We start from the raw sequence: 19,264 nt of genomic DNA, 5'->3' as shown, positions 1-19,264 counted from the left end.
CTTTTGAGATGAGAGGCTTAGAATACTTTATTGGGTACGTGTAGCTAAACAGAACTTAGCACGAGTACATTGTCTATTATGATACCATAATAAAGGTTAAATTTAGTGACTTTTTATTAAGCTTCAGAAGAGCTCAAGCTCAACAAACAAATTTCATTATGAGCTCAATGAATCATTTCACGCTCGGCCTATTGTTTTGTTTGGAATTTAATTGGGATCATATTCTAAACGTAGTTAATTAACTTATTAAGTAACATGTTACTTAAATAGAGTATGCATTACACTTCTTTCAAACTACAATTATATTTCTTATCAAAAGAAAAATATGAATAATAGAAGCAATTGTTATAGACCTTGTTCACTAGTTTTAATAACAAACTAATGAGTATCATTCATAAGCTTAAACGAGCTCAGTAAACTATATTAACCTAAACTTCAAATTGTTCACTACCTGCATGACTCATGCAACTCTAATAGAGGATAGGTGAAGGAAATGGAAATTACTCTAGTCAGTAATATCTCAGAGTCCCATAGTTTAGATAGCTAGGCTACAAGATATACATCTAAAAACAAAGTGCTGACAATTACTTGCACATTCAATCCTCTGCACCTCAAGTTTCTAGTATACCTTCAAGATTTCACACAACAAAGAAAAAGAGCACAACCTAATTGAGGCTGAGACTATGTTCATTTGCCTTTATTCAAGCATTGGCAGTTGATTTAAAGTGATAATCATCAACTGTTGAGTAAACTTTGCCTTCCTGTATAAGATTATCAATAGCTGGCCTGCCAATGGCAAAAAGATTTAAGATTTAGATATCAGTTTGGACGGGCAAGTGCGCAGGTAGGTGTGTGTGTGTGTGTGTGTGTGTGTGTGAGAGAGAGAGAGAGAGAGAGAGAGAGAGACATGAGATTGTTCACTGGAATTTTCAGTTGTCGGGCAATATCATCAAGGTGTGCACCCTCTTCTCTTGCACTGAAACATGCAATGCTAGTTACAATTATGTAGGAAAAAGGAAGGAAAGAAAAGGAAATGTGTACATGAAATTCACACATCTGCATACAAAAAAAAAAAAATAACACTATCATTTATACATTTATGTTCAAAATTGTATTGCATACCAATAATCAGCATGCAATGAATTTCTTAATCACATATATATATTTTTTCTTTTTTGTTCTCTTCCATCCAGTGGCTAGAGGAGATAGTCCTTCCCTTCCCTTAAACCCTTCCCATCCCTTAGTTTCAAACTGAGGACTTGAAACACCTCCTTGCATTATACAAGGCCTCTAGGCCATTGGCATTTGGTAATTAATTAGTGCAAATTTAAAATCTGTCAAAATTAAGCATGGACTACAAAATAATTTTAAAACAACCAAGATCATGCCAAAAATTAAAGAAATGCCCAAAGAAAGCAACATTATACTAAGCATTTAGCAGATGATTCTATTATTGTGAATTGGCAATGGCCTTGTATCAAGCATCAGAAGAAGACTGTTGCTTGGGTGAAAACAAACTAAATATTCTATTTATTTTACAGAAAATAGAAATGTCACATAAACATTCTTGAGTTTTAGCCAAGAACAAGCAATAGCCAGACTCTTGTCAAAAATTTTAGCAACTTCCAAAACAAAGGAACACTGTGCATTTAATAGATGATTTTATAATTATGACTTGGCATTGACCGTTTATTAACATAAGATTGGTGCTTGAGTGGAAATACCTACATCAAATTATCCCATTCATTTAACAGAATATTATAGGAAAAAAAAATGTTGTTCAGGGCTCTTTTTTCCTCGTGTGTGTGTGTGTGTGTTGTCCCCAGTAATATCCAAAATAAATAGATACTTTGACCAACTATCTTCTCATAGGCCAAAATCTGTCTCAATCTTATCCAAACAAATGTGTTCTCATTTACTCAGGTTATCTGCATCAATTAAAGTATGACAATTCATTTTAGAAGATCTTGTTTCTTCTGTTTGTGCAGCACTCATCAATAACATAAACCAAATATATTTTGGCCCAATATAATGGGTGCTTATAAACCAAGAGAGGTCATCCATACATACAAGATTTGGATTGAAACATGCTAATAAATTTTTGCTGAATTGTCCCTAAAGACCCATATAATGTTAATGTTTAGTTTCTTAGGCTTTGGACACAGGACCATAGTTTCCTGATGAACAATCAGCTACAAACCAAGTCTGTATAATACATGACCATGAGACTGTTTTGCCACTTCACAGCAGTATTCTTATAGATGAACATTAATATTTTCAAGTTTATAGTTACTCACAGGTATGAATGCTGGCACAAAACTTCTAGGACCTTTACTTCAGTGCTCTTCTGTCCATCGAAGCTATCGAAGTTATATTGGCCAGAAAACTGAAGGCAAAAATAAAGTGGACTAGTAAAGCAAATAATAAAAGATAAATCAGACTGAAATCTATAGTTAATAATCTAACCTGATTTGTTGGAATTGTCATATGTGGCTGAGTAGTGACACCAACACCAACCTGTGGTTTCTATCACCACAAGTACAAAGACATCAGAAAACTAGTATACACTTCAATAACAATGTCATCACTATGCAATGCCAAAGTTACAATCACATTTTCAGTGGTTAGACCAGTACCCATAACCTGCTGTTGTAGAAATGGACGTATATACACTCAATAAAGTGGCTTGCAATCTCATTATAGTCATCCACAGGCCTGACAATCACACCAACTTCAATGTTAGAACCTCAATATGAACAATAGCAGAAAGTATAGGTTCGTCATTGAATCGAATCCTGTTTCATGAGGTTGCTTCATTGATGACTTAGTTATTTCCAAGTCCTCTAACCCATGGCACGCATTTGGACCCAACTTAACAGCCTTAAACAAATACAAAAAAAGCTCACAGAATGAGGATACTGGTTTTAGTGGTCACATCTCAGGGTGTTTCTTCACTTTACTACATGGCCCTTAGGGGCATGATACTCAAAAGAAGCTTTTAGCTCTTCACTTTACAGCGTGGCCCTTAGGTGCATGATTACTTAACAAGATCAGGAACACAACATTCTCACAAATTTTAAATTACTACCTTTTCATTCAAAAATACAGTTCCAATACTTACTAATTCATTTAAAAAAAAAAAAAAAAGAAATCCTTCCTCATAAGGTTGTTGTCGCTACCTTGTTTGTCATGAAAAACAATGCCTGAAGGCTGAAAAGCAAATACTCGGGATGAAATATTGTATTTACACAAAATGACATATACTGAGTATCTCATTGCAAGGGTTTTTTAGATGGTAAATGATCAACACAGGGAAGACCTCAAATTCCTGTTAGAACTAGAATATTAGCAACAGCATTCTCATCAAATAAAGAACTCAATATCCTAAGAGATGCACGTACAACCAGGCATACTAAAAGATATTTTCCTTTCAACTGTACCATATCACAAGAAATCTCGTAACCTCCTCTGAAGCTCCTTTTTCATAAAAAGATAACAAAAAGTCAAAAACTATTTGATAAAGTTGAGACGTTTTTTTATTATATAACTAATTTTAGCTCCTTAATTATTTTTATTATTTTCTCCATCATAATGCCCTAAATAATAGGTCATGCGCTACCTCTAAAAGAAAAACCAAGCTATTTTTAATCCCCAACTTTCCTTAGACTTGAACTTGATTGCATATATTCTTAAATATAGGTACCAAAAGTTGACAGGCCAGATTCTACCTCTGAATGATCAATATACTAATTACAAATAATCTTAGTAAAGACATGAATTATTCCTTTTCTAAGGAAATTTAAATCAATCACTGAAGTTGCTGCCTAGTATCAACCAATTTTCTTGACTCATTCCTTCCAATGATGGAATGATTATTCATCTTATTAAAATAAATTTAATTGCTAAACAAGCTATCAACAATATTCAAGCCTATAATCTCTCCAGTAGCAAATAAACAATCAATAGAAATAACCTTCATGAAAAGGAAAATAAAAGGCTAACAATAACCCAAGAGAAAGAAACAAATTTAAACACAATCCTAGTAATAACCAAAGACAAAAAATTCCATAATGTACAACAAACTTTACCTAAAGACTGATGAAGAGGACTACTCCTCTGAAGCAAAATCTATTGAAGTGTGAAACAAAAGGGAATGGAGTTGTACCTAATAGAGAAGACATTTAAGGTCTTCTTACCCTGAAAGCTTTTCAAGCGTCCATGAACCCGAACGTACATTCCATCCCTAATATTAAAGATAAATATTTTGATGTAATAAATGAAATAAATTAAAAGTTCACTTAATTTCATAGTAAAGTAGATGGGGAAAATATCCAATAAATCTTGAAAAAATGGAACAAAATGCAATTGGAAATATATATGACTTTGCATCTTACTATCCTAGATAATTAAGAAAAAGAAACTTGAAATATTGAGAGAATTGGCTTTATTAATGTTTGAGAAACACCCATATAAAGCTACATGTCAATGGATGTACAATAAGGAAAGGGGTGCAATTGGTCAGGAAAGAAAGAAGCATACAGGATTCCTTCTATTTCGTTTGTGTCTATTGCTTCATGAAACCTGCACGAACACAAGAAGCCATCATTGACATAGAATCAAGAAATTAACTAAAACAAAACTATCAAACCAATAATAAGAAAAGGCTCGAGAAAACTCACCACTTGTTGCAATCAATCCGTCCGGTCCCATCGTCAAGAATGAAAGTAACATCTGTAATTCTTCCAGCTTTGTCATGCACCATCCCCACAAGCTTAACCTAGAGACAAAGAAAATTAAAAACAAAAAACAAAAAAATCCAACCACAAATTTATAAGAAAAAAAGAACAAAAACTAAAACAAAAACCCACGTTGTTCACATCAACTCCGTCAATAAAAAATTCTGATTTATCATTCGCTGATACAATCGCATCGTTTATCTGCTTCACGGTCAGTGGAAGCAATGCCTGGATGTCACGATTCTGCAAAAGAATCACCAAAAACCTTCATAACCGCACTTAAATTAATGAATAATACAACCAAATTGCTTTAATTGAGCATTGCCATCTCACAAAACACCAAAAGCATATCCCTAAGTCTCTGTTTGGTTCACAGGAAATCATGAGAAATGAACAATTTCTTAAACTACCCAATACCCATCAGTTTAATACCCTAGAAGTCCACAAACCCCTCAAGAGAAATTGGCAAAAACCCCTAATTGCTGCTCCATTGAAAATTTCAATTTCCCTCTGGTTTCTTTGGAACCAAAAAGAGAGTGAACACAAGTGGGAGTTGTTACCTTAGAGGAGGAAGCGAAAGAGGGGTCGGGGGTCTGGGTGGCCTGAGGGGGCATGAAGCCACCGCCGGAGAAGGCGGCACTGCCATCGAATTGGCTCATGTTCATGACTTTCTGGGTTTCTGTGGAAAACCCAAAGATCAAAGTTCCTTCGCTGAAAGACTGAAACGTTTTTTGGTTTAAAGGAGTGAAACCTTAGAGCCGATGGGGGTATAAGAAATTGGATTCCCGCCACATTTTGTTCCTTGCTTTATTATCTTATTCTCTTTCCATTTCTTAATTTATTAAAATGAATGAATATTGAGTTTGATTTTGGTATGAAAATTGAGTTTATTTTAGCTCCAATTAAAACGCCCCAAGAAAATTGAGTTTATTAACACCATTTTTTATGAAAAGAGAAAAATAAAGGGTAAATGACATATTAGTTCAAATAGGAGAAGCTTTTTTACACTATACTCACATGAACTTTGTGGTCAATTTCACTTCAACACTTTTAGGTTACCTGTATTTCTCTGTAATTGGACCAACATTGTTAATGGTGTGAAAAAAAAAGATGGTTTCACATTAGTTAATCTTCACGAAGGTTTAAGTAAATTTGAAAGGGATCCATTCATTCTAGCTTCACAAGCTAAACAAATCTTTTATTCTAGAGAAAGTGAAACCTCAAATTGGTATATAGTACTAAAGGCACAACCAAGAGGCTTTCATGAGTTGGATCCATATTATGATAGTGTTTATACATCATATATGCCACAAGATGTATCCACACTTAAATAGAGACAATAGGGACATATCTGCTCCAACTATATAATATTTAATTTAACTTGTTGCCAGGTGTTAATGACAACTTTTGGAGAATTTCGAATGTATATAGTTGTTAAGGCACTAAAGAGTTTTTGTCATGAAATGTAATTCCTGTATCTTGTGAAGTTTTTTAGGTTTGTAAAGTGATAACAGTTGTCCTTTAATGAATTCCATCTTTTTGTTACTCATGTTACTAAATTTAGGCTACAAAATGGTAATAAAGTGATTAACTCAATTAATTGCTTATATTTTCAATTCATAGCTCAGATACCTTGCTTTATTTTTCAAGTTATACTTATATGATTACATGAAAACTGATTTTGCCTTTGGTGTGGTTGTTGTTGCAGTACCCAACTTATTAAAGTTGTCCTCAAATTCTGAGCTTTGTTGCCTAGGCTAATGGGGGAGGTGAGCTAGCTGCAAAACAAGTTTGTTTTTTATTAATTAGTACATTTTTTAGTTCATTTCCTCTTTTATACTAATTTTGACAAATATTTTGATTGTGTAGCCCGAACATCAAGGCAAAAAAAGAGCTGGCCATGAAATTGGAGAAGGGCATTCTGTTAGAGATGAATGCTCTGAATCCAGTCCTCAAAAGAAGAAAACTAAGGGCAAAACAACACTGCAAGTAATGGCAACCGAAGAAAAAAACCGCAAAAACCGCAAATACCTTGATACTGAAGATGAAGAAGACTACTTGATCACATAGTCTGGTTTATGCATGCTAAATCACATTCATACAACTTGAAATGAGATGAAAAATTAGATAGAAATTGAACTTTATTCTTGCATTACAATGGACTGAGGTATTATTTAAAAAATTCAGAACCACATGATAACATTAAGATAATGATCAAACCACAAGGACCAAGCATACAATTTGGCCTTTAATTTTTCACCCAATCATACTTCTTTTCAAATTCACCAAGCTTGTTGTGATACAAGTATATTCCACTCTCTCTTGCAGTCCACATTACTACAAAATCCTTCATCAGGCACAACCACCAAATAGTGCCTATTGATGTCAAACAGCACAATTTCGAGTTCCCATTGTTATTAATGTCATGGTTTGTGACAATTGTTGCACCAACCTTAGCTATACCATACAGCTAGCTCACCTTTTCATTAAATAGGCCCCAAAGCAATAGTAAAATTGCTTTCCTCATGTGGTAAATTTTACACCCAGCATGGTTCACTTTTTCTATGCATGTGTTTGATTACTCACATACATTTCTCCTCCACCAAAGAGGGATACCAATGGGGCCCATCAGAGAGTGCACTTATATAAATTAAAAACACATGGAATAATTTCTTGACAACACCTCCATATGAATAGTTTTATTTTCTCTGGGACCTTCAACTGCCAAATACCTTTCCAAAACCGATTACAGGCCAGCCATTTCAAGCTCTCTGCACCCACAACATGTTCACTCACCTACCTTGCTAGCCAATAACCGCTCTTGACACTATACATTTCAATTGGTTACTAAACCTATGTGATCAACTTATATCCATCGGTCTGAGATAAAAATTGCTCTAAAGTTTTGCGTGACAGATCTATTGGTATTCCTCTGTTGATCAATTCGCGCCTACTCTGCATTCTACGCCCCGCAATATAATCATACTTTGTCACTGTCACTAGCTAGCTCAATGATATGATTGTCATTGTCACTTCATGTATGTAAGTATCAAGTTTATGCGATTTTTTGAATGTCATTGAACAATAATAACTTTGATGTTATTGATTGACTGACAATAACACCGTAAAAGCTTTTTGGTTGATTAACATTCAGAATCAGTTATTTTTTGTTACCCTAAAAAATCACGGCAGGGATTATCGAGAATTCTGAATAGAACATTGTAGTCGTTTATTTGAATGCGGGTGTGCCACTGCGTTCGGCCGAGAGCCGTTTGCATAAATAAATGATGTTTGTTATGATTTGCGCCGAACAAACTTTTAACCAGATTATTGCATAGCAAGTAAGGAACAAGAAACTTGCCTTCATCCTCAAGGACTTTACAAATCGTAAGTTTCAGTGACTGTGTTCTCGAATTCGTAAGTGCGTACGATTGTATGTACAGTGATTGGATGAATAGAAAAGTAATGGATTTTGATGAAAAAAGTATGAATAACTTAATTAATTATCTTGAAAACGAGTAACAATGATAAATCTAACAACAAATCTCATAGTAAGAGAACATGAAAATAATAGTTGAAACTCAAGGAAAATCAATACTAAGGGAAAGTAAACCCTAGCAGAGCTAAAAACAAAGGAAAAAGACTTGAAAGCTTGAGAAACTGAGATGCTTGAGATCTTGAGAATTCTTAAGTTGTGTTGAAAGTTGTGTGTTAATTGTAGGTTGTTGAAAGAAAGCTTTATTCATGCCTAATGCCTCTATATATAGTGATCCCCCTCCTATCTTCTAGGAAATCCCTTTTTTACTTGAACTTGAACTTCCTTTCTTCAGCTTCACGCCCAAGCTTTCCTTTCCATTCTCTGATTTAGTTCTCCTAGTCCATCAAGGAGAACTCGGCGCCAAATGACCAGGATACTTTGAGATCTTTGTGTTCCACATGGACTTGGGCTCAGCTACGTACTGGGCTCCTTCCTAAACAAGAACACTGAGCTCGGCCAATGGGTTTCAATAAAACCGGGCCTAGCCGTGAATCCGGCCCAAAACCAATTTGTGATGTAAACATTTTCAAACAATGGTTCTTTTTATTATTGCGTAGTCAGTAAAAAATATCATTTTGTAGTTGTCATCAACTAGAGAATAAAAAAAAAATTTCTATTTTGATTTTTTTCTTCATCCAAGAAGAGTTGTAAACAAAACTAGAGAGTATATATAGTCATTGTTACTCATTGTGCAACAATAACTATAAGAAAGGCAAAAACATGATATTTATAGGCATTAATTTTCTTATATAAACATGTCAAAAGCTCATAAAAACAACATATAATACAAAAAATCACCCTTGGAGTCACATCAATTATTGTCATGTTCATCTTTACATAGTTATTGTCGAACAGTAACTATTGCTGCATAGCTATCGGCACTGCACATCACCTTATGCGCACTTAGCGCTTTTTTTTCTTTTTGTAAATTTGAACAACTTTTATTTTTATAAGGTGAGTTTATTTATCATTAGGTGCACATTTTTATCACTGAAAAACATTAAGTGAGTTTATTTATTATTAATGGCTGTAAAGTGAACTTTAAAATTATTTACTTAAAAATAAAATCTAGAATTACAAAATTATCTTGTACCCACTTTAGGAAGATTTTTTAGTTGATTTTCATACATATATCCTTAATTTTAAGAAATTAATCTCATTTGAATTTTGAATAAGTTAACACGAGAGGCTGACCACACCAGAGACTTGTCCACGAAGAGCATCAGGCCATAGATTTTAAAGTTTTGACCACACCGGCGTGCATAACGCCAAGCTGCACTTTTTTTTTTTTTTCCGTTCCCTACATCCGGCAAAACACTATATCCAGTCGGACAACCCTGTTAACAACCCAAAATGCTCTCCGCCAAGCTGTTCTTTTGTTTCCGTACATGCATTTAAAGGAAAAACACTATCGCCAGACCTTTTTAACTTCTTCACTGTCACCCAAAATCCCTTATTGCTCAAGTCCAATCGAAAACCCTGTAAGAAACCCAAAATTTGGTCATTATATATGTCAAGCTGCACTTTGGGCATTATCTCATCATTTCTTAGTCTAAAAGGATGGTCAAAATTAGGGACTAGATCCAAAACTTCCCTTTTATTAAATGCCACCAACCAAATAATTAGATGATAATTATCAAAATTCAATTTAATTTAGATCATAATTATCAAAATTGATCATTATTCATATGAAAGCGTTCCCAAACCACAGACGGACCTCTTCGAGGGCTAGGGTGGGCTGTAGGCCACCCCATTTTTTGGCAAAAAAAAAAAAAAAGAAGCTTGTAGTAATATTAGACATTAGTCTAATAACTCAATATTCAATTGTTAATATACACCCAATAGCCTACTCATAATAGCCTAATAACTCCTTTTGAATCTCTAAATTTTTTTGATTTATGGTTTTAATTTAGGGTTCTAAATTTAAAATTTAGGGCTTTCAATTTTAATGAAGAATTCTAAAATTTTAAGTTAGAGAATGTTTGAGTTTGTTATAATATGTTATAGAACTATTAATTTTTTTAACTGTTGATATGTTGTTAATTGATTTTACTAAATACACATTAGTTTTTTAATTGATCACATATAATAGACAATTCTAATATTTCGCACACTATTTATAATTTCAAAATGTGTCTTCCATTTTTGAATTATGTCATGAACTTGTTAGAACAAGAAAATCATATTGGTTGATTGAGAGATTGATTCGTCTTGTGTTGACTCTTTTTGTTTCAACGACAACAACTGAGTTAACATTTTCATCCATGAAATTTATTAAAAATTGATTTTGAAACAAGATATGTGATGAGTTTTTTGCTTATTGTATGGTTATCACATTAAAAAAGATCTTGTTGATACTATCAGTTATGATATGATTTTATATTGTGAAGAATCGTAAGACACAACTTAAGTATGTATATTTTTTGTTGTTTATTAATGAAATTCACTTTGATTTCTTTGATTAAATTGCATTTTAGATCAATAAAGTGTTTTAACAAGTTATTTAAATTTGAGAAGTGTCATGAAAACAAACGGTATGCTATGAAAATTTTGATAGCCTTAAAGTTCAGCTCACCCCATTTTAAATTTCTGGGTCCACCCTTCCCAAACTAATGGTACTTCTCTTTATATTATTAGAAGATGTCCCAAACTGGAATCCATTTCCTAGAAAAAAATTATATCTATATATTATGCATATATCAACTGTTAACACGTTACAAATAGATTGGATTATGTAAGGGATCATCATATGCACAGCACTCTAATTTTTTTATTTTTTATTTTGGTACATTGGTGGGCCTAAGCCCACAAGAGAACGCTAACCAGGAACATCCCTGGGTCTAGAAACCTGATGAAAACCAATCAGTCAAAACAGACTCAAGAAAAGAGCACCGGGGGGGGGGGGGGGGGGGGGGGGGGGGGATAGCTATGACTAAAGCTTCGATAAAATATCAGTTGCCATGCATAGGATAGTACTCTATTTCACCTACATGTCTTGTTGTTCACATTATCTTTTTTTTTTTGGTCAAATTGTTCAAATTATCTCCCTTATCATAATGTACTATATAGAATTTTATTATAATATTAAATGTTTTATAATTAATTTATGCTTGTTTTTTTTTTTGCTAAAGTTCAATTTAGACACTCAATTATAGAAGGTATTTCAAGTGCATCATCATCTACAAAATCATTCAAAAACATATCTCATCTAAAATTTAAATTTAAAAAATGAATTTTTCTTCCTCTTTTCCATTTTTTACCCCTCTCCACCTCCCACCCTCTCTCTCTTCCCTCTCTCTGGCCAACCCTCCCAACCCAGCCCCTCCCAACCCCACCCCCACCCCCACCACAACCTTCCTGACCCCAACTATAGCTCGTGGGGGGATGGCCATCACCAGGGGACCCACCTGTGGCCTTAGGCCGCCAGGAAATGGCTGGCCTTGGCTGAGTTGAGGTGCGCACAGGGAGGGAGTCTTGCGAGAGATGAGAAGGAAGAGAGGGATGGTTGGGGGGAGAGAGAGGAGAGAGAGAGGAGAGAGAGAGAGAGAGAGAGAGAGAGAGAGAGGGAGGAGTTGTGGGTTGGTGGTGCTGCGCCAGCTGGGCTTGGCCGAAGTTGGCCTGGTCACGGCCGAATTGTGCGAAGTCAAGCAAAAGAGTAGGGAGACACGGGGAAGAAGAAGAAAAATGAGAGAAAATAGAGAGAGAGAGAGAGAGAGAGAGGAGAGAGAGAGTCGGGTAAGTGGAAATGGAGGGCGGCGGGTTGTGGTGGGGTAGGGTCAAGAGGAGCTAGGTTGGGATGGTTGGCCGAAGAGAGAGAGAGTAGGAGGTGGAGAGGGTAAAAAAGAAAAAGAAGAAGTAAAATTCATTTTTTCAATTTAGATTTTAGATGAGAAATGTTTTGAATGATTTTGTAAATGATGGATGCAGTTGAAATACCATCTATAGTTTAGCGTCTAAATTGAACTTTAGTTTTTTTTTTTTTTTGCTGTAATGTCATATTCATTTTAACAATGAAGCATTAGAGTGTTGGATGAATGCGTTGAGGATGAGTGGTTGAGAAGTACAACATGCCTCTTGAAAAAGGGTTTAATTTAACATTTATGAACATAATACTGAACATAATAAAACATTGAAGATTGATCTGGCCCCTACCCTGCCAATGTGAACCGATAATTCTCGGTTTATGATACTCAAAGAAAGTACAATTGCTTTCCAAATTGAGCAGATAATTAAGTAGATGGTGCATGTTTAGAAATTAGGTTCAACCATGAAAAACAGTAGTATCGATCCTCTCTGTCTCATATAATTGGAAATGTTAAAAGTCATGCCAAATTGAGCAACATGCACCAAAAGGGGAACATAGTCTCCTCATTGACACTACATATGTCTCAGCTGGCAATAGATGAAAATGACCGATGAATTATATGTTGAAATACAAAACTTATAATAATATTCAATATGAGATTTCAATATTCTCAAAACATAACAATTATATTTAGCGATATAAAGCATATGTATACGTGACAATATTGAATCTGACACTTAAATAGACTCTCTACTTGGATGTCTTTGTAATCCAATCGGAGCATTCAAAGAAGCTCAAAATTAAGATGTAAGGTCTATAATACTACTTTTGTATATCAAGATGTAAGGCTCGTAGTACTACATGTGATGAGAATTTGTATTATCATGTGAATCCAATTTTGTCGCAATTGTGGTCAGGAAATAAAATAACAACTACTAACATGCATATATGGTACTCAGAAAATATTTCTAGCTAGATTGTGTAACTTATATGTATGATGAGGAAATCAAGAACAAGCCTTAAATTGCTAGCTCATAAATATTATTATCATCTAAGTGACTAATAGGCTATATATGAAGTTTTCCAAGAAACAAACATATATTAGAAAGTTTAGCTTTTCTGCTCATAAATAAAGATGAAAAAATTTAAAAGAAAAGTTTAATTAAACTGCAGCTCGTCTTGGTGTACCCTTGCGTTTTCTACGCCTCTTTGTATGCAATGGACTTGTAATTGCAGTCTCCTCCTCAGCATCAACTGCTTCTTTTTCATGGGAATTGGATTCTTCAGCCTCCTCTGCTTTCTTTGTATCATACAAAACTTGATCATCATCATCATCTTTGGCTGCACTAGTACTTTTCTTTGGCCTTCCTCTCTTTCTATGCTTGAAATTGATCTTCTTCACTAATTTGTTGGTATTATAATCAGCTTCAACAGTACTGTTGGTGCTCTCTTCCTTTTGCACCTCATCCATATCTATAACTATGACATAGAAAATGCTCTCTCTCTCTCTAGCTATAGCTAGCTAACATATATTCTGTAAGTAAATGCATTAAGAGGCAAAGAGAGTGAGTTGATGGTTATTGTAGAAATATTGCAGTTGTAAGCTGTAAATGGTACAACTTTCAAAACCCCAAAACTGGAAACCAAGTGCTTTAGCAGTTGGAAGAATTAAATTCAAGTGTACATATTTTTCCCACTTGGATGTACATATTTAGTAAAAGATGTGAAACTGGTATGATCAATAATGGTGACCATAAATTGGTGGGTAATAATTAGAATATTCTTAGTGTGACTTTGGCTTTTTGTTTGGTTCTTGCACCATTATATGCAGACCTTCTGCATACCCTGTAAAAGAAAAAAGGACCATGACAGGCATTTGTTTTGATTTGCACTATTAAGGTACACAAATGTTATGAATATTTTTATTTTATTTTATACGTATTCATACATAGAGGAGTGCTCTAAAACTAATTAGTTAGCAAGTTAATACGAAGCTAACCATGTTTTTGGGACCACCACATAACTAATCTCATAATCCGAACCATCAATTATTTAGGTCGTACTTCAAAGATCATCATTACAAAAAATCAACTAAATCGAAAATCATTTAGTCATCTAATTGAGATCAAATAAATAGACAATCAGTGTTTTCGATAAAAGCATATAAATAGTTGTTGATATAATCAAATGACTAAATGATTTCCGAATTTGGAGATTTTTTACAAGGATATTCTTTGAAGTAGGGCCTAAAAAATAAACGGTTCGGATTTTGAGATTACATTGTGCGGTGGGTTCAGTATGGTGGTTAGCTTTGTATTAACTTAGTAACTAGTTAGTTTTAGAGCATTCTTGTTCATTATATATATTATATATTACATATATTATATATATGTTAAGAAATTGACATGCATACCCAGAGACGAATGCACGTTGTGAGCTGCATGGGCTGCAGCCCATGCTCTTTTTTTGTTTTTTTAGCTTACCTAGGTAGCTTAGCCCATCCAATTTCCATCCCAAGCCCAGTAACCCACTGCCCACAGTTTCATTTTTTTTTTTTTTTTTTTCTGTTGAGGAGCAACTTCTCACATGCTGCAGCTACTGCCTCTTTGTTTAATGAAAAAAAATTATTTTTACTTCCACTCCCCCCGAAAACAGCCCATAGATCCCCACTTGCTCCAACTTCTTTCCTCTGCAGCTCCAAAACTCATCTCCCCGACCCCACACAAATAGCTCAACCCTCCAATCTCCAAAGGGTGCCAAGCCACCAAGGTATTATATATGTATTTGCACCCAATCTCTCTACTCTTTTTTTTTTTTTGCTCAACTATCTATTAAAATTAGAAATTTTTGCATTTTTAAAATTTTTAAAAGGTATTATATATCTATATGTAGGGCCCAACTTAGATAGTTTTATATTGTATTTGCATTGCATGTTTAATTGTTGTATTGCTATCTTTTTTTTTGTGCGATTTTTTTTTCTTTGTTTAGATATGCATTTTTAGGGTAAAGCTCATTATGTTCACTCTAACTAGGTATAACTTTTTTTTTTTTTTTTGCTAATGAAATTCATTCATTCGGTCGAGTTTTACTCGTAAGATAAGTTTAGCCCACCCCATTTTAAAATCCTGGATTTGTCCCTGTGCGTACCATTATTTTTCCAAGCCCTTCTATTTTCGTTTCTGAATTATGTAAAGGGGGCTCATTAATTGAGCCCATAGACTATACAATCGGAGATGGCTCTTCTTATGCTTTTGCGTCACAAACTCATGGACCTGCATCACAAACTAGTATAACTGCATACTAGCTGATCGACTACTGTTGAACTTGAACCAGTCAAAGAATAGTTAGCTAGTTAATGAACTTGTTAGGTTGTTAAGCACTGCTAGTTGTCAGTTATAGTCGGTTTATCAAAGCTAATTGTATTTAAGGGCCTCTAAGCCATTTGTATCAGATATGATTAAGAATAAGAAAGAATCCCAATTTTCTGTGTTTCTTTTCTTTTCCTACAGGATCGTGTAAAATGAAGCATTAAAAATGGGGATTCTTTAACACTCACACAAAGATAAAGCACGAGATATAAACAAATTTGAAACTGAAACAGACTACTCTTGTGCCTATGTCGAGATTTCAGCAAACAGAGGGCCTTTTTGGTGAGTGCGCGTGTGCCATCACTGGGATGGGATCGTGAACCCAATGTGGAAAAAGTGTTAATGTACTTGGGCTTGGTTGACTTCAAATGTGGGCAGCTCTATGGCCCGGAAAGAAACAAAAAAACAAGTGTTTTCATACGCAACGGTGTTACGCGAAATGTTTTTGGTCTAAACGGAGGCGTAAGCCTTTTGGGAATCAAAATATTATAATAAAAAAATTATATCACTAAACAATAGCATTAATTGTCATCTATATATACCCACCCATTTCTCTACACCCACATAATTTCATTTCATCTTTCTCACTTTAATATACAAAAAAAACCACTTTGGATTCATGAAAAATAATTTTTTTTCTGCAAAGATTTATTCACAATCTAACTCTAAAATATTGTTTTCAATATTTGATTTTGTCTCCATCATTCATATTCCCAAATTCCCCTTATTTTTATCAATTATTTTGTTTAATTTATTCTCTTATTCAAAATCTCATCCTAACATAAAAGTTCTTGGACACATTACAAAGTTACAATTTATGGGTTGATTTAACTCTGCCCCCTCCTTTCTCACTCTCTTCCTTTCTAATCTAGGAGTATGTATGGGGTTGCATATGGTTTCAAAATTTGGTGGGTGAATAGAGTTTATGGTTTATGGAAGAAAGAAAATATAGATGAAGAAAGGGGGAGGAAATAGTGTTTATACTAAAAGGGTATTTTAGGGACATTGGGGGTGAAAAAAGAGGATTATTATTTCTTAAAATTTAAAAGGGGGTAAATTTATAAGGTGGGTGAAAAAATAAGACACAGAAAATATCATCAAAGCTTTTTTTAAAATATTGATAACTTAAAATAAAATAAAAAAACTTAAAACTTAAAAAAAACCCATACCCCACCCACGTGTGCAGATATCCACCAGCCCCCATCCCCTCCTTCTTCATCTTCCCCATCCTTCGTCCTTCCCGTCCTTTTGCAACCCCGAAACCCAAAGGTCAAATAAACCCAGAAACCCAATTACCGAACCAGAATGCCCAACCTCAATGGGAGTGATGTGGCCGAAGCTGGTGATGAAGTTGATCGTGCTGGGTTTTCATATTTTACAAATTTGAAAATTAAGCAAATTATTTTAAATTCAATTTTACAGTTTTTAATGATATACAAATTAACTCACCCATAAAAAGTTGCAAGGATAAATAGGTCCACTTTATATAAATAAAGTTCACGTTGTATTTTTTTCCGTATTTTTTGTGTCGAGCACTTGGAGTTTTTTTTTTTTAATTGGGCAAATTGTCATTGTTGTACAGTGGCAATTAATAACAGTATAATATAGGTTTTTATGCAATTCAAATAATTACTGTCGCATAGTGGCAAATGTGGATAATAGCAATTTGTTAAGTTTCTCCTTCTCTTCTGTCCAAGGATAGGTAAATGCTATATGTACCATATTATCCATAGATTGTTGTTTATGAGATTTGGATTATTGCTTGTCTTGTTTTTATTTATTTTTATTCTAATCGTGTAATATAAATTTAAAGATTTATATAATCTCATTTATATCCAAAAAATGTTACGAATTTATTTCATAATATAGAAATTAGGATTAACTACCTAATTCTAATAACTTTTTGGAATACTAGCACATGGCTATTTTTTTTAGTTTGGCTACTAACTTTCTTAAAAACATTTTAGATTAGATACCAAACCTTCTTTCCAGCCTAGCCCATTTCTAGTGGGCTTATTTCATATTCTGATTTTTCCCTTGGCCCATTTATTGGGTTTAGTATAATTAATAATTGTTAAAAAATTATAGTTTGGTCGTTGTGTGAACTATTAACTTTGGAGCGTTATCTCACGCGATTTGTTCTTGGATTTTGCTCACCCCCTTCGTGATTTTCGTCGATCTGGTTATGGAGATAAGTTCTTCTCTTGATTTCTGGTTGATTTTGAATTTGATTTCTTCATCAATTTGGTTTATTTGATCAGTTGCTCATTGCTTCGACTGTTTTAGGGATTTGGTTTTGATTTTCATTTTGAATATGTTTTCTTCATCAATTTGGTTGATTATGACTTTTAATTGATCAACTTGCTTCGAGCTTTTAGGGATTTGGTTTTGATTTTCATTTTAAATATTTTCTTTCTGTGATTTGTTGCAATAGATTCTTTTATTAGTTTGATTATTTAGGGTTTGATCTGCGATTTTCAATTTTTTCTTTTCTATCTTTTCTGCATTTTTTTAGTTTGAGATATAGAAAGATAAAGATGAATTTCAAGTTGCTCTGCTTGATAGTCACAGGTTAAATTTCCTTCTTAGAGTGTATATATTTAATATATTTGTTTAATGCAAATCCCATTTTTATGTGAGCTTTTATGTTAAACATCAAGGTGTTTTATGTTAAACTTATCTTTTCTGATCTCAATCACAACTTCTGATTTTGTTAATTAGTTGTTATATGAGTTTTGGTAGTGATTTTGGTTCTATTGAGTTTTATTTTTTGTAGCTTCTGTTGATTAGTTGAGAAAACTATGGCAGATGCCAAAAGGAAAGTAAAGTTTGCATGATTAGGTGTTTTATGAGCAAAAGGGTTCTTTGTTTGTTCTTATTGTTGATTCTAGTGAGGTTGCAATTTTTTTTCTGCATATTTTTTGCTTATATAATTCAGAGTTACATGGCAATTTGATTGATTACATATACACCTGTGTTATGTCATGAAAATTTGGTTGATTACATATGCACATTGTTATGTCATTAGACCTCATCAAATAGAGAAAACTTTCTAAGGTTGTGGAAAGGTTGAAATTATTAGACCTAGTACCTATGCAGTACTAGGTGAAGTTCAAATGTGTACAATCCAAATTCGCATTCTCTAATTACAAAATAGTAAATGATAGGACTTGTATGCTTATATACATGCATTGTCATTTGTACAATGATATTGTCTTTATATTGAGGTTAGCATATGATATTATGATATCTTGATTACCTTGTAGCCTACTAGTACTTAATTGTTATACCTTAAAGGAGTCTCTTAATTTTGTTGTGAAACAGTCAGTCACAACTAAAATATAAAGTTGTGACTGTCGAACAGTTACAACTAAATTACAGTCACAACTTAGATTTAATTAGTTGTGACTGACTGGATTAATTATTTTAAAAAATATATATATACACAATATCATATAAATTAGGTTCAAAGCAATTACTTTACACAAAAGAAGACTTAGTGCATTATAGTGAGTGCCACAAAGGTTTTGAATTTTGCTGTCAAATTGCGACTTTGCATTTGCATGTATGTTCGGTTTTCATTGTGACTTCTTTTCCATTCTTATGACAAGTGTGTGTTCTTTTAATGTCTTCTAAATTATGATTTTCATTTTGCTACCTTTGTAATTTTTTCTTTGAGAGTAATAAGGTTAGAACCAATGAATCATTTGGGCTTTTGTTTCCTTTCCCCCCCCCCCCTTTTTGGCAGAATAGGTTTACCGATACTTTTGCATTGATGTTGATTATGGGTTTCCATGTATTGTTCATGGGTTTGTCA

At 33.8% G+C, this 19,264-nt stretch overlaps 1 protein-coding gene across 1 annotated transcript; it reads right to left on the bottom strand.

Annotated features, from left to right (window-relative positions):
• Nucleotides 1-337: 337 nt before the first annotated feature.
• RPA32B (Replication protein A, subunit RPA32) lies at nt 338-5,556 on the bottom strand. Its single transcript, XM_086232651.1, has 10 exons — nt 5,297-5,556; nt 4,869-4,979; nt 4,680-4,777; nt 4,540-4,581; nt 4,166-4,243; nt 2,637-2,715; nt 2,467-2,526; nt 2,298-2,386; nt 908-976; nt 338-786 (listed from the first exon to the last, which is right to left on the bottom strand). The coding sequence occupies exons 1-10, from the start codon at nt 5,399-5,401 to the stop codon at nt 702-704; spliced, it is 816 nt and encodes a 271-aa protein (XP_086088777.1). The 5' UTR covers nt 5,402-5,556; the 3' UTR covers nt 338-701.
• Between the last annotated feature and the right edge of the window lie 13,708 nt (nt 5,557-19,264).

Source organism: Dryas octopetala, chromosome 2, assembly GCF_963921425.1.
Source record: "Dryas octopetala chromosome 2, drDryOcto1.1, whole genome shotgun sequence".
NCBI classification, from domain to species: Eukaryota; Viridiplantae; Streptophyta; class Magnoliopsida; order Rosales; family Rosaceae; genus Dryas; species Dryas octopetala.
This window is presented reverse-complemented; position numbering and strand designations above follow the sequence as displayed.

Bases quoted from the DNA above. Each gene is read 5' to 3' on its own strand.
- RPA32B (XM_086232651.1), bottom strand. From the start codon at position 5,401: ATGAACATGAGCCAATTCGATGGCAGTGCCGCCTTCTCCGGCGGTGGC. The intron at 4,980-5,296 runs GTAACAACTCCC...ATTCTTTTGCAG, and splicing joins CTTTCGCTTCCTCCTCTAAG to AATCGTGACATCCAGGCATT. The intron at 2,527-2,636 runs GTACTGGTCTAA...TTGTGGTGATAG, and splicing joins TCTACAACAGCAGGTTATGG to AAACCACAGGTTGGTGTTGG.